Here is a 14,559-nt window from a genome sequence, read left to right as displayed (position 1 = left end):
GACTGAGCGGGTAGTAGGAAATCTGTTAAGGCCTCCCTCGGGGCCCCCCACCTACAACCCCGAAAGATTCACTTGCAGATTTTGCGAAGCCGTCCCCCCGCCCCCGGTTCTGGCCAGAGCCCTCGACTCCGGCCGTGGTGTCCCCACACGCCCCCTGCCCTGTTAGGGCCTGAGCTCCACGAGTCCCCGTGACTACAAACACCCCTTACTCACGGGAAACCACCTCACCTCTTCAGCCATTTGCAGAAGCGCTTTGTTGTTGTTTTCCCATTTGGTGCGCCATATTATTGTTTCTTTTTCCAGTTTTTTAATTTTCTTTGTCATCTGGCAATCAACACAATTGCAAATGTAAATTCTAAGTTCCATTTCTCAGCCGTACACCCTGTCCCGCCACAGAAAAGTTTGTTCCGTTCCGCCCCGCCCCTGTCACTGCACCTGCCTTGCCCAGCTGACAGCTGTGCCTGTCCGTTGGCGGCAGAGCTGATCTCAGAAGCATCTAGGGCGGCAGCAGCGGGAACCAAAGTAGGGGTTTCACATTATGAGACAAACAAATCTAATCTCCTCGATTTCAGAGGCAGCAGCACATGGAGGAAGCGGTCAGACACCACACTGAATTCTCGGCTTAGGCTGGAGTGCGTCTCTCAATCCAGCTGAGAGACCTCCTCCCCAGACTGTACAAAAACATGTCCACGTTAGGAGTCTTCTGTTCATTAAACTAATTCATGATTCTTGGAAGCACAGGGGTTTCTACAGCTCCCCGCAAAGAAGAATTAGCGACGTACCGCAAGCCCCAAGACCGTATCAGTTTTGGAACTATCGGCAGTGTAACTTCGCGAGCACTCCAGTGAGAGAGAAGGATGAAAGTAGTTCATCCTTAGCTCTGAGCATCCTCACACCTCACGAGACTGTTCGACTTCAGGTTTTGCTAACAATAAAATGGCTCCAAAAACTAGAGGGACGTTTTTAAACTTGCACTACAAGAACCCAGTTTTCAGAAATTCACAATGAGAGTTATCTGTGCCTGTCAATGAGTCCCGTTTTCGAGATTCCTTCATGCCCTGTTGACCGTGCCCCAGCCCCGACCCCAGTGAGGCACTGAGCCAGGCGCCGTTAAGGGAAACAAGGGTACGACAGAGCCAATGCCCGGGGCGGTGGGTTGTCACCCACAAAACGAACACCACGCAGAGTGGGACAAAGGCCATGCGACGAGCTCGTGGAAGACCGGGGTCGAGTGCTGACCGACAGCGATCTCCAAGCCACGAGCGGCGAGGACAGCGACTGGAGAGCCCGTCTTAAACGGTTCTGCCCCAACAGCGTGCTCGGGCGCACGCTGTGCAGAAAGAGCACCCCTCAACTTGAGCCCCAGCTGGGAGGACTGGCAGGCAGAAGTGATCCACCGCTCACCAAATTCCCTAGATTACCGGGTCTAAAAATACCCGAAGGCGGTAATTTGAGCGCTTAACATGGCCAAGTACTGTCGGAATTACTCGGCTTTACAGAGGATAGGGATTTTTGTTATTTTTAATGAGGAAGGCACAGCAAGGTTAAACCACCTGTCCAGTCACATTACACGGGACCGGGACGCTGCCTGGAGCACACACTCCCCGCCACTGCACACGGTCCAGTCACAGTCATGACACACCCACCGAATGCTCACAAAGTGCCAGGCGCCGCCGTACTTGTCTCCAACCCGCCACTCTTTTCTAAGGACCCATTTTAAGGGGAATATGCCACGAAAAAGGAGAATGAGTGGACAGATTTAGGGATATGTGTGTACATATTCTGGTTCTCAGCTTGGTATCAAGGATATCGCTTTCCTTAATGTGGGCAGGAAAATTAAACAGAAGCCAAAGACCGAAAGGGTTTGGACGAAGGAGAAAGAATTCATTGGGGGTGTAGTTAAAAGAAAGCGAAAAGCTAAAAATGTAGAAAACACTGGGGCGCCTGGCCGGCTCAGCTGGTGGAGTGTGCGACTCTTGATGTTGGGGTTGTGAGTTCAAGCCTCATGTTGGGTGTGGAGATTACTTAAAATAGATAATTAAATTTTTTAAAAAGGTGGAAACACTGATATATATATACATATATATTGATTACACACATATATATAAATAAAAATATACATAAATGTGTTTGCCTCTCTGTGTATATATGTAAATAAAAAAATATATATAGATATATAAATATATCTATATATATAAAATCAACCAACCAAAATGTGTTCTGGGCTTGGATGTCTTTAAAAAATTTCCAAAAACACAGAGCTTTGTGAAGGAGGGGTGGGGTGTCACCTGAGTGAATAAAACAAGACGCAACAACAAAAAAAAGAAACCATTTATGTGTAATGACAAATTGTATTTGACAGAGGAATTCACTTTAATAAAGCTAGTACTTAAGAGCACAGAGCTCACTAGCTACACGGACTACCACTCCAAGGGCAAAACGACCACACAGGATGCCACTAGAGGATAAGAACAGGGCAAATGAAGACTGTACCAGAACAACATCAGCTCGTCCAGGCAGCGATCATGCTTAACATAGCTTCTTCTACTAATTCCCTTTTACATAATATTCTACTAAAAATACGCAAATACCTTTTCCATCTCCTGCCGGAAGGTTGTAAACAGTTCATTGCTTTTTGCCATGGTAGTCTGGAATTCTTCAAACTTATCCATATAAAGAGAAAGCTACAGAAAAAAAGTATGAAATATTCTGAGTTCCAGGTAAACCATTTGAAATCCCAAAAGACTTTCCAAAAGAACATTCTATGTTTAAGCATTAGTTACTTGTTATAAGTGACAGAAGGAAGAGCAGACACAAAGCAGCCCTCGGGTGCTGGACAGAGACAGCTCAAGTTCCATAACCCACTGAGATCCACTGAAACTTAGCAAGTTTCGTGGACTTAAACATCTTTAGAAGTAAATGTTTAAAATGTACAAATATTTACTAGCTCCAATCCACCAATTATAATAAAAACTCCTGTGGTTGGTAGAACTGCAAATTTCATACAACTAACTGTTCCCGAACTACTCCCTCTCCTTAGATTTGAAAAACTGTCCTTGGAAAAAGAGCATTCTTTTACAACATCACCTGCACAGTTCTTAGCTTGGTATCAAGGACAGCTCTTTCCAGGGGCGCCTGGGTGGCTCAGCTGGTTAAGCAACCGACCCTCGGTTTCGGCGCAGGTCATGATCTCGTGGCTCTTGAGATCGAGTCCCGTGTGTGGCTCCACATTGACAGTACAGAGCCTGCTTGGGATCCTCTCTCCCTCTCTCTCTGCCCCTCCCCCGCTCATGCTCTCATTCTCTCAAAGTAAATAAATAAACGTTAAAAAAAAAAAAAAAGGTGGGCACCTGGGTGTCTCAGTCGGTTGAGTATCCGACTTCAGCTCAGGTCATGATCTCACCATTTGAGTTCAAGCCCCACATCGGGCTCATTGCTGTCAGCCTGTCAGCACAGAGCCCGCTTCTATCTGCCCCTCTCCCGCTTATGCTCTCCCCCCAAATAAATAAATATTAAAAAAAAAAAAAAAAGGGTAACTCTTTCCTTAACATATACAGGAAAATGAAACAGAAGGTGAAGCACTGGTTTGGTGGGGAAAGAAAGAATTCAGTGGGATGGGGTTTTTTGACTTACTTGATTTTGACCGGTTTGGGTCTTGAGGACCATGGCTCAAAGTACACTTTAAATACTAGAAACTACCCTGCTTGTAAGGACCATAATAATGTCCCTATTGCATTGTATAATCTCAAAAAGCTTAAAATGCATGTTCACAGCTTTTTTAAAATTCTATTTGGTTTTTTATTTTATTTTTATTTGAGAGAGAGAGAGGGAGGAAAAAGGGCAGAGGGAGGGGTGGGGGGGTGGGAGGAGAGGGGAAGGGGGAGGGAGAGAATATCTTAAGCAGACCCCATGCTCAACACGGAGCCCAACGCAGGGCTCAATCCCCTGATCCTGAGATCACTACCTGAGCCAAAATCAAGAGTTGGGTGCTCAACCGATGCCACCCAAGCACCCCCACAGCCACTGTTACTGAAGATGCAACATCCAGGTAGACTGTCCCATCCGAGAGCTCAATGCTGGCCCACACTGGGTAGTTAGTAAGTGGCAACTACCATCACACCTGGCCTTACATGCCTGGATTACAGAACAATGGGTCAACAAACACCAATTCGACTCTATCCTCAACAAATGCTGGAAACTGACATGGTAAGAACACAGAATGAGACCAACTCTTGGAAAGGACAGCCACATTTAGGGACTAGGAAAAGGAAGACGTGACAGCAAAGGAAACTAATAATCAGATAACACGACCCAGGGTGACACAGACCGCAAACAGAAGTTACAATGAGAACAGTCCAACAGAATCAGAGCTGCCTGGGAGCTTCACAGAAGGGTCCTCTGGTGCTTTGCAGGGACTCCCACACTCAAGTCTATTTTCCAGGGGCGCCTGGATGGCTCACTCAGTTGAGCGTCTGACTTTGGCTCAGGTCACGATCTTGCAGTTCTAGAGTTCGAGCCATGAGTCAGGCTCTCTGCCATCAGTGCAAAGCCTGCTTTGGATCCTGTGTCCCTCTCTCTGCCCCTCCCCTGCTCGCTCGCTCTTTCTCTCTCTCTCCCTCAAAAACAAATATTAAAAAAAAATTTTCAAGTCTATTTTCCAAAGCTGTACACAGATAGACTTTATATACCTTTTTCATATCAATTCTCTTCTCCACTTACATGGACAGCAGAGTTTATGGAGCTAATAAGGGGTTCAAATTTCCTAAAAGCAATCTACCACAATCCTAAGTTATAGTGGGAAGTTCAAAAGACTTCTTGAATTTTCACTCTAAAGTTAGTCTAACTTCATAGGAAATGAGTATCAATCACCACACTGTAAAACAGGCCCGAAGACAAAAAGCACTGAAAAAGAGGTGGTCATAAAGATTCACAGCAGTCTCAATGTATCAATGCATTTTGGAACTAATTTAGAGTCCTTACATTAAAACAGGTTTATTATATAATAAACTTTTAAAATAGGTAATACTTTTTTCAACTGAATATAATCTAGTTACTTGGAAAAGGGTGAACTACAGGTAAATACCTAATTTCACCTGTCCATAAAGACACAGGAAGTCTTTTCTCTTTTCTTTGAGTGGGGAGGCAGCGTCTGCTAGCCTTACTCCACAGAAGACAAACACCAAGAAAGGTGTGCATTAGGACAAAACTAAGGGGTCTGGGTTGGAAAATAGGGAAGCAACATAGAAATGCCTCGGCCCACATGGTTTCATGGATGAATTCCACCAAACGCTTAAAGAAGAGCGAATGCCAATTCTTCTCAAACTCTTCCAGAAAACGGAAGAAAAGGGACACTCCCCAACTTTTTTTTTATGTAAGGTCCGCATTTATCCTGAAATCAAAGCCAGATACGAATACTATAAGAAAACTACAGGCCAAAATCCCTGACGGATAAACTTGCAAAAATTCTCAACAATCAACAAAATACTAGCAAACCAAATCGAAAAGCACATTAAAAAGATCACATACCATAAATCAAATGGGATTCGTCCTAGTGATGATGCAAGGATGGCTCAACATACACAAATCAATAAACGTGGTATTTCACATTAACAGAATAAAGGAGAAAAACCATATGATCATCTCAATAGATACAGAGAAAACATCTCACGAAATACGACACCCACTGATGATATAAACACTCAACAAATGGGGTACAGAACGAACATACTGCAACGTAATAAAGGCCATATGTGATAGACCCACAGCTAAAGGTTTAAAGCTTTCCTTCTAAGATCAGAATAAGACAAGGATGCCCACTCTCACCACTTCTATTTAACACAAGTACTAGAATTCCTAGCCAAAGTAATTAGGCAAGAAAAATAAAAGGCATCCGAATCAGAAAGGAAGAAGTAAAATTATATGTTTTCTGATGACACAATCTTATGCACAGAAAATCCTGAAGACTCCACCAAAAAACTGTTACCAAAAAGAAAAAAAAAACCAGAACTCCTATTTACAATAGCATCAAAATCAAGAAAATACTTAGAAATAAATTTAACCAAGGATATGAAAGATCTACCTGCTGAAAACTAAGACACTGATGAAAAAACTTGAAGAACACAAAATGGAAAGATACCCTGTGTTCATGGATATGGATCAAAAGTCAGTATAATTAAAGTATCCATACTACCCAAAGCCATCTACATTTAATCCTTATCAAAATCACAATGGCATTTTTACAGAAATAGAAAAAATAATCCTAAAATTTGAATGGAACCACAAAAGAGCCAGAATAACCAAAGCAATCTTGAGAAACAACAAAGCTGGACAGAGAGGCATCACGCTCCCTGACTTCAAAGTATACTACAAGCTAAGTAATCAAAACAGTATGCTACTGGCATAAAATGAGAGACATAGACCAATGGAACAGAGCTGAAAGCCCAGAAATAAACCCATACAAATATGGTCAACTAATATTTGACAAGGGAGCCAAGAATACCCAATGGGGAAAGGACAGTCTCTTCAATAAATAGCGTTGGGAAAACTGGACCCCTATCTTACACTACTCACAAAAATTAAGGACTTAAACATAAGACCCAAAACCATAAAACTCCTGGAAGAAAACATAGGTTGAAAAAACTCTTCAACAATAGTCTTGTAAATTTTGGTTATGATACCAAAAGCACAAGCAACACAAGGAAAAATTAGTAAGTGAAGACTACACTGAACTAAAAAAGCTTCTGCACAGCAAAAGAAACAATCAACAAAATGAAAAGGCAACCTATGGAATGGGAAAAAATATCTGCAAACCACATACCCAATAAGAGTTAGTATACAAAATAAGGGAATTCATATAACTTGATAGCAAAAAACAAATATAGTCCAATTTAAACATGGGCAGAGGGCCTGTATAGACATTTTTCCAAAGACGACACACAGATGGCCAACAGGAACATGAAAAGGTGCTCCAACATCACGATTCATCAGGGAAACGCACATCGACACCACAATGAGATATCATCTCACACCCGTCAGGATGGCTATTATAAAACAGACAAGAGATAATAAACACTGGCGAGGGTATGAAGAAAAGGGAATTCCTGTGCACTGCTGGTGGGGATGTAAATGGGTGCAGCCACCATTAAATCAGTACAGAGGTTCCTCAAAAAATTAAAAATACAACATATGACCTAGGAATCCTACATCCAGGTATACTGTATATCCAAAGGAGATGAAATCACTATCTCAAACAGATCTATGCACTGCCGTGTTCACTGCAGCATTATTCAAAATAGCCAAGATAAAGAAACAACCTAAGTGCCCACAAAGAGATGAATAAAGAAAATGTGGTACATATACACAATAGAGTATTAATCAGCCACTTAAAAAAAAGAAACGTTGCCATTTGTGATAATATGGATGGGCCTTCAGGGCATTATGCTAGGTGAAATAAGCCAGACGGAGAAAAAACACTGTATGATCTCAGTTACATACAGAATCTAAAAAAGCTGAACTCCAACAGAAAGTGGAATAGTGTTGTCAGGGGCTGACGGGAGGGGGATACCTGAATATGATGGTCAAAGGGCAAAAACTTTCAATTAGGAGATGAGTAAGTTCTGAGGATCTAATGTACAGCATGGTGACTATGCTTAACAATAACGTTATCATATACTTGAAAAGAAAAAAGCAGGGGGGACCCGGGTGGCTCAGTCAGTTAAGCCTCCGACTTCAGCTCAGGTCATGATCTCGCCCTTCATGGGTTCAAGCCCTGTGTTGGGCTCTGTGCTGACAGCTCAGAGCCTGGAGCCTGCTTCTGAATCTGTGTCTCCTTCTGTCTCTGCCTCTCCCCTGCTCGTGCTCGCTCTCTCTCAAAAATAAACAAACAATAAAAAAGAAAAAGAAAAGAAAGAAAAGTAGGAAGGACCCCCATGAAAACCACCACCTCCACAGCTCTATCTAGGAGTAGAACTGTATGGTGGTTGACAGTTAGTTTTTAAAACTGCCTGTTACGTGCTCACTGCACAAAATTCTAAAGATTTTAGGTTCAACTATATGAAATTGCCATTTTTATAGGTCAAAGAAGTACCAGCAATTTTGTATAATTCATCTTAATACAAAAGAGCTACAATCTGAAGATTTCTCAGGTTTTCTTTAGTTGGAAATCAGCAGACACACATGGGAACAGACTGGGAAAGGGAGGAAATACCTGGGCTACTGGAAAGGGGGCACTGCAGACAGCATCACCAATTGTCCCCGTCTGCCTGAGACCTAAGTGTTTCCAGGGACACGGGACTCTGAATGCTAAAACCAGGAAAGTCCTGGGCAAGTCAGGATGAGCTGGTCACCCTAAGCAAAGAGGAAAACTCCAGGAGGGACACGTGATCTACTCTCAGTTCTGGCTGGGAATAAGCACGAGCATCTTAGAGAAAATTCAAGATACGTATCAAATGAACCACAGATTTTTCTTACAAACGCCGCTACCCCCTGCTGTCAAGTTACCTGCTGTTTTAGTTGTACTTCTTGCTGTTTCATTTGTTCATATTTGTGCCTTGATTCTGTTGCTTCTTTTAATAACTAGAAAACAGAAACATTCTGGCAGAATACTAATAGTAATTACAAATATGACTATTATGTCAAATGATCAGAGTCTGGCTTAGTCCTTCCACTCATTTTTTTAGCAAAAACTACAAGCCTATAAACTTTGTTACATCAACTGCTCATTACCTATCGTCTTCAATCTGTTCCCCTTGTTAACACTAAGGAATGTCGGAATCATCTTTTACTGCTTAGAAAGAGTACCGCTAGAGGCCTAATAATAGGTTTACAAAACTCAGGGTTAAATTGTTATGTTTCAGGTGAAAAGACAAGTCTGGTATTAGAAAACAGGGCTCAGAATCTTGACATTTATCTAAGTGACTTAGAAAACCACTGTACTCCTTGAGAACCAAGATGAAGCAGAGCGAAAGGGTATGGAGCAAAGCAGTGAAATCAGAGACCAGTTTCTGATCACTTTTTAAAAAGCAGGGGAGAAGTGGATGAGCGCTTTAATTTATATACTTGAGTTTTCAGGAAAATTATATAGCGAAGTTGCATAGTCAACAACTGTTGAAATTCAGTCCCTGAAGTAAAATGTCACACATAGTCCAAATAAGCCTGGAAAAGATATTAAACCAATTACAAAGTATAAACGTGCAACGTAGGCATGTGCGTGTGTGAATGTACAAAATTCATACTCCCGCTTTGGAAATGACAACCGTTTCTTCCATCATGCACAGGACAGCATTATCAGTTCACACAGAAGGATCGTGCTGTATGAAAAATCTCTCTCTCCTAAGCCTAGGCTCACACTCAACATGGTAAGTTCACACCATGAGGGGCACTGACGAACCAAGTCTTCAGAGTAGGCTCGCCTCAATGCCTACGGTACTTCCGCAGAAGCTGGATGGAACAGTCCTCACTGCCATAATCATCTCCCAGTTGGTTGGTTGGTTTGTTTTGGTTAAGCACATAGAGTCGAATTTGTGTGTGTTAAATGTACATACCCAGTGAGATTCCATGGTATTCATAATTACTGACGGGAAATATAGTCTGAACATACACTCTGGGAACGATGCGGAGTGATTAGGTAGAGAGAATTCTGTTAAAATTTTATCAGAATATTATGCCAGAATAAGTAGACAAATAGTTTCCCTACTTTCAAGTTATTTATTTAAAGAGAAAATATAACAATATATGAGACTAGTGTTCGGTAAGCTTGATATTAAACTGAACCGCTAAATACTGGTATAATTCTGGAACTTGGTGACTATTATTCTAAGCATGGAAAAGTCAAATGAGTGCAGGTCTTTCCACTAGTTGGTCTAAACTCTTCAGTGTATCTTCTGTATAAAAAATGGAAATAAAAAGCCAAATGCGTTCTGAGACACACATGCCCTTCTCAATCTAGAACAAAAAACCAGTTAGCATGACCCGGGTGCCGTATTAAATGTCGAATAAGTTTCAATGCTTCAAATGGCTTTGGTCCAATTTCGACAAATTTTTTGTTAAGAAAGAGAACTTACAAACTCTCTCTCTCTTTGATGTTTTTCATCAGCTTCTTTTATTAGCTGTGTCGTCTGCTGAAGCTTGGCATCCACAAGCTGCTGCTGTAACTCCTTATGTTTGAACACTTTATCAATATGCTATGGGAGAAGTAAGATTTCTTCCATCACTTAATGAAACAGGAACACAACGATGGGGCAACAACACAAGTTACGATACCACGCTCACGATCACCCTGCTCTTCCACCACAGCTGAGGACACCGGGTCCACGCGCTTGGAGAAGCGTGTGCCTTACATCACACTGCAGACCCTCCCACACTTGCAGGAAAGGTGCCTTCTGGCTACTACCCTGTACCCCTTCCCTTTTGGAGTTGGGCTGTCGAGGAGCCTCATCAGCCACACACCTGTACTTCCTATTTCTGCCCTACGATGAAAACGAGGCTCAAAGTGTATCAAGAAAAATACGGATAAAGAGATCAAACTGTTAACGCCGTGCATCGTACACATAATTCCTAGGTATTTTTCTCCGCAAATCTTAAATTTCCCCAAATTTCTCAGATGGAGGCAGCACGCTGTGACGCGGCCCCGGTCAAATTCTGGCTAGTGTGTGGCCCTGGACAAATCTCTCCGTTGCCGAATCTCTGTTCCCTCCTCTAAGCGGGGAGAACCACACTCTGCGGCAGAATTATAAGACCCGGTGCAATGGTTACACTACGTAAGGTGCTTGGTGCCTAGCACATACTAAAATTTGGTAAAAGGTTGCTATGGTTTCCAAATGAAATCGTCAGGTGGTTATTTATGTACAATAAAGTCATCAGAACATCCCTTCTCAGATGCAGAAAGAGTAACTCCTCCTGACCAAAGAACATCCGATTATATTCAAAATAAGGAAGTCTCACACGTAATGTGATTTAAACATACAGAATTTTCAAGTGTTCTACATCTATAATGTGGCAGACTGTCATATTAAACAAAACTAAAAGAATAATTTTAAGAAAATTGAGGAGTTTATAATCTAATACAAAATTTATTCTCTAAGACAAAAAAGTTCCTTCGATAAACCCCTTAAGAGGAAAAAGAGTTGGGGCGCCTGGGTGGCTCAGTCAGTTAAGCATTGGACTTTGGCTCAGGTCATGATCTCGCGGTTCTTGGGTTCGAGCCCCGCATCGGGCTCTGTGCTAACAACTCAGAGCCTGGAGTCTGCTTCTGATTTGGTCTCTCCGTCTCTCTCTCTGCTCCTCTCCCGCTTGCAGTCTGCCCCTCTCTCTCTCTCCCTCAAAAAATAAACATTAAAAAAAATTTTTTTTAAGTAAAAAAATTTTTACAAAAAGGAAAAAGAGTGAAAAGGAAATCTTCATGTTATAGACTTGAGACCTATCAACCAGTGAAACAGACTTTATTTAGACCTTGATTCAAATAGCTTAAAAGGGGGGCGCCTGGGTGGCTCGGTCGGTTAAGCGTCCGACTTCGGCTCAGGTCATGATCTCACGGTCCGTGGGTTCAAGCCCCGCGTCGGGCTCTGTGCTGACAGCTCAGAGCCTGGAGCCTGTTTCAGATTCTGTGTCTCCCTTTCTCTGTGACCCTACCCCGTTCATGCTCTGTCTCTCTCTGTCTCAAAAATAAATAAACGTTTAAAAAAAAAAATTAAATCAAATAGCTTAAAAGGGGGGTGGGGGGCATGGGGGAACCACAGAAATTGAATAATGACTCAATATTAAATGTTAAGTAATTGTTTTAATTCTCTTAGGTATGAAAATGATATTGTGGTTGTGCTTGAAAAAAGCATCCCATGGGGCATCTGGCTGGCTCAGTCGGTTGAGCATCCGACTTCAACTCAGGTCACGATCTCACACTTGGTGGGTTTGAGCCCTGCTTTGGGCTCTATGCCGGCAGCTCAGAGCCTGGAGCCTGCTGTCTCCTCCTCTCTCTGCCCCTGCCCTGCTCGCAACTCTGTCTGTCTCTCTCAAAAATAAACAAACAGTAAAAAAAATTAAAAAAAATAAAAAGCATCCCTTGTCTTTTTTGAGGTACACCGTCAAATACATATGAATGGAATAAACAGGACACCTTGAAGTTGTGTCAAAATAATCCAGGGCAAGGTGATGGGAATAAAGCTGAAACTATGGTTTCACCTGCTGAAACTATGGTTTCACCTGCTGAAACCAGGTAATATACTCTCTACCGTTAAGTGTGTAATTCTCCATTAACAACAACAACAACAACAACAACAACAACAAAAAGCAAAAGGCAGAGAGAGTGATTAAAAAGAAATTCTTTTAGGGGTGCCTGGGTGGCTCAGTAGGTTAAACATCTGACTTCGGCTCAGGTCGTGATCTCACAGCTTGTGACCTTGAGCCCCACATCGGGCTCTGTGCTGTCACCACTGAGCCTGCGTTGGATCCTCTCTCTCTGCCTCTCCCCTGCTTGTACTCTCTCAAAAATAAACATTTAAAAAAGAAAAAAAAAAAAAAAAAACAGAAACAAAAATCTTTTAAATAACAGCTTCTGAAGGGCTGAAAGTAAGTTAATATGATCTAAAGTTTTGCCTTCAAAACTGGATAAAGTGACCCACAGAGGTGCTCATCTTATTGTTTAATGTTAATCAGCTATTTTAATCTACTTGTTTGTGTAGGGTTAGTTACAACACACACAGAAGCACATTTCCCTAACTTCAAAGGCTTTTCAAAGGCTTTTTAAAAGCCTGATGCCTCTAGTCCTGCCCATTTGACCTCCAAAAGTAAGGAACCTTAGAAAACAGGCCATCGCCTATTTGCTTTTAACACAGACAGCACCTCTGAACTTCCCGACTAGCTTGAAAAAGTCTTAGCTGGAGGCCAATGATCAAGATCGGCAGGCATGGATCCTTCCAGTCAATTTTTTACTTTAATGGGTAGGAGAGTTGAGAAATAGGTTCTTTCTTATCCTCTCACATAGTATAAAGCCCCCATTTGAAAAGAAATGTGAGCGGTGCCTGGGTGGCTCAGTGGGTTAAGCGTCCGACTTTGGCTCAGGTCATGGTCTCACAATTCATGGGTTCGAGCCCTACGTCGGGCTCTGTGCTGACAGCTCAGAGCCTGGAGCCGGCTTCAGATTCTGTCTGTCTGTCTGTCTCTCTGCCCCTCCCCCCTCACACTCTCTCCACAAGAATGTTAAAAAAATTTTTTAATAAAATAGAATAAGTAAAATAAAAAGAAATGTGAGGGGCGCCTGGGTGGCTCAGTCAGTTGAGCGTCCGACTTTGGCTCAGGTCATGATCTCGTGGTCTGTGAATTCAAGCCCCGCGTCGGGCTCTGTGCTGACAGCTCAGGGCCTGGAGCTTGTTTTGGATTCTGTCTCCCTCTCTCTCTGCGCGTCCCCCGCTCACGCTCTCTCTCTCTCTCCCTTCAAAAATAAATAAAACATTAAAAAAAAAATTAAAAAAAAAAAAAAAAGAAATGTGAAACACAGGTGTAATACGGTGGTAATATAGACTGTCCAGATTGTCACATTTATCGAAGTTACAGCATATTTGGAGGCCAAATATTTATTATTAGTCTAGATAAGGGGAAAAACGTGCATGCTAAAAACACAATCTTCTACTATTACATGGAAGTCAAGTAGTACTTAACACGTCTCCAAGAAATTGCCTCACCTCCCCGAATCCATGGACTCTCCACTATCTAAGTGATGGTCCCCAAGACTCCTGTTCCCATGGTGGTTGAGCTTCTCCCATGAAATGTCCGGCTCCCCCTATGCATACAGAAGTCCCTAAACCTCCTGTGATGGCAGTTTTCCTTCAGTCGTGAATGGTGAAAACTCCTTGCTGATAATGAGCTGTCTACACCCAGAAAATGGCTTTACCTCCTCTCTCAGTGCATACTGTTCAATGAGCTTCTTAAGCTTCTCTCCCAGTTCGATGTTTTCCTGGCGGAGCTTGGCGTTGTGTATGTCATGTTGTTCAAGCTGTGCTTGGATTTCATTTAAAGTAATTTGGAAGTGTGCGGTGGCTTCCTTACGTCTTTCTTCCTCCTCTCGTGCCTGCTGCATGTTTTCTTCCTTATTATCCAAAATAAGTTCTGTTAATGGTATAGACCTATAGAGAAGATGCTCATAAAAGAAGCTGCTGCCACGGGGGTTCATTTATTGCTACCCTGAAGTATTCCTTCCCTGTATTTGTGACCAGAATGTTCTCATGTAATAAGCCAGCAGCTTTGCCTGAGTAGATAGAATAATTCGCTGTACTGAAAGGTAAGTAAGGAGCTGCTTCCCCACACAGCCAGCTCCCCCCCACCCTCCCGGCCAGTTACACAGCAGTATCTGAAACCAGCCTGCCGAAAGACTCCTCCTTGCAGCTCACTTTCTTGGTTACACTACTCCCTAGAAGCCAAGGGACAAAAGAAACCTGTATCTTAAAAAGCTTACTTTCAACACTTGCTAAGATACAAGTGTTAAAAGACTTCTATATGTCTAAACAGCTATCAGTCCAATCAAAATGTTGATCTGCTACAAGAAAAACATACCTCCTTTAATGATTATGT

General features: G+C 42.5%; 1 protein-coding gene across 6 annotated transcripts in view; it reads right to left on the bottom strand.

Moving 5' to 3' along the window:
- TXLNG (taxilin gamma) overlaps nt 1–14,559 on the bottom strand; it is a 53,590-nt gene that overhangs the window by 3,934 nt on the left and 35,097 nt on the right. For 3 of the 6 annotated variants that reach the window (XM_049643509.1, XM_049643515.1, XM_049643510.1), the window contains exons 5-9: nt 13,883–14,077; nt 10,062–10,181; nt 8,500–8,574; nt 2,592–2,684; nt 229–324 (exon numbers count right to left, since the gene is read on the bottom strand). In XM_049643509.1, the coding sequence (XP_049499466.1) occupies nt 229–324; nt 2,592–2,684; nt 8,500–8,574; nt 10,062–10,181; nt 13,883–14,077 (579 nt within the window). The remainder of the gene's footprint in view (nt 1–228; nt 325–2,591; nt 2,685–8,499; nt 8,575–10,061; nt 10,182–13,882; nt 14,078–14,559) is intronic. The other 3 variants (XM_049643511.1, XM_049643513.1, XM_049643514.1) reach the window with 3 other exon arrangements.

This window comes from Panthera uncia, chromosome X (assembly GCF_023721935.1).
Source record: "Panthera uncia isolate 11264 chromosome X, Puncia_PCG_1.0, whole genome shotgun sequence".
Classification (NCBI taxonomy): Eukaryota; Metazoa; Chordata; class Mammalia; order Carnivora; family Felidae; genus Panthera; species Panthera uncia.
Note: the sequence above shows the minus strand (reverse complement) of the source record. Positions and strands in the feature narration are given on the sequence as shown.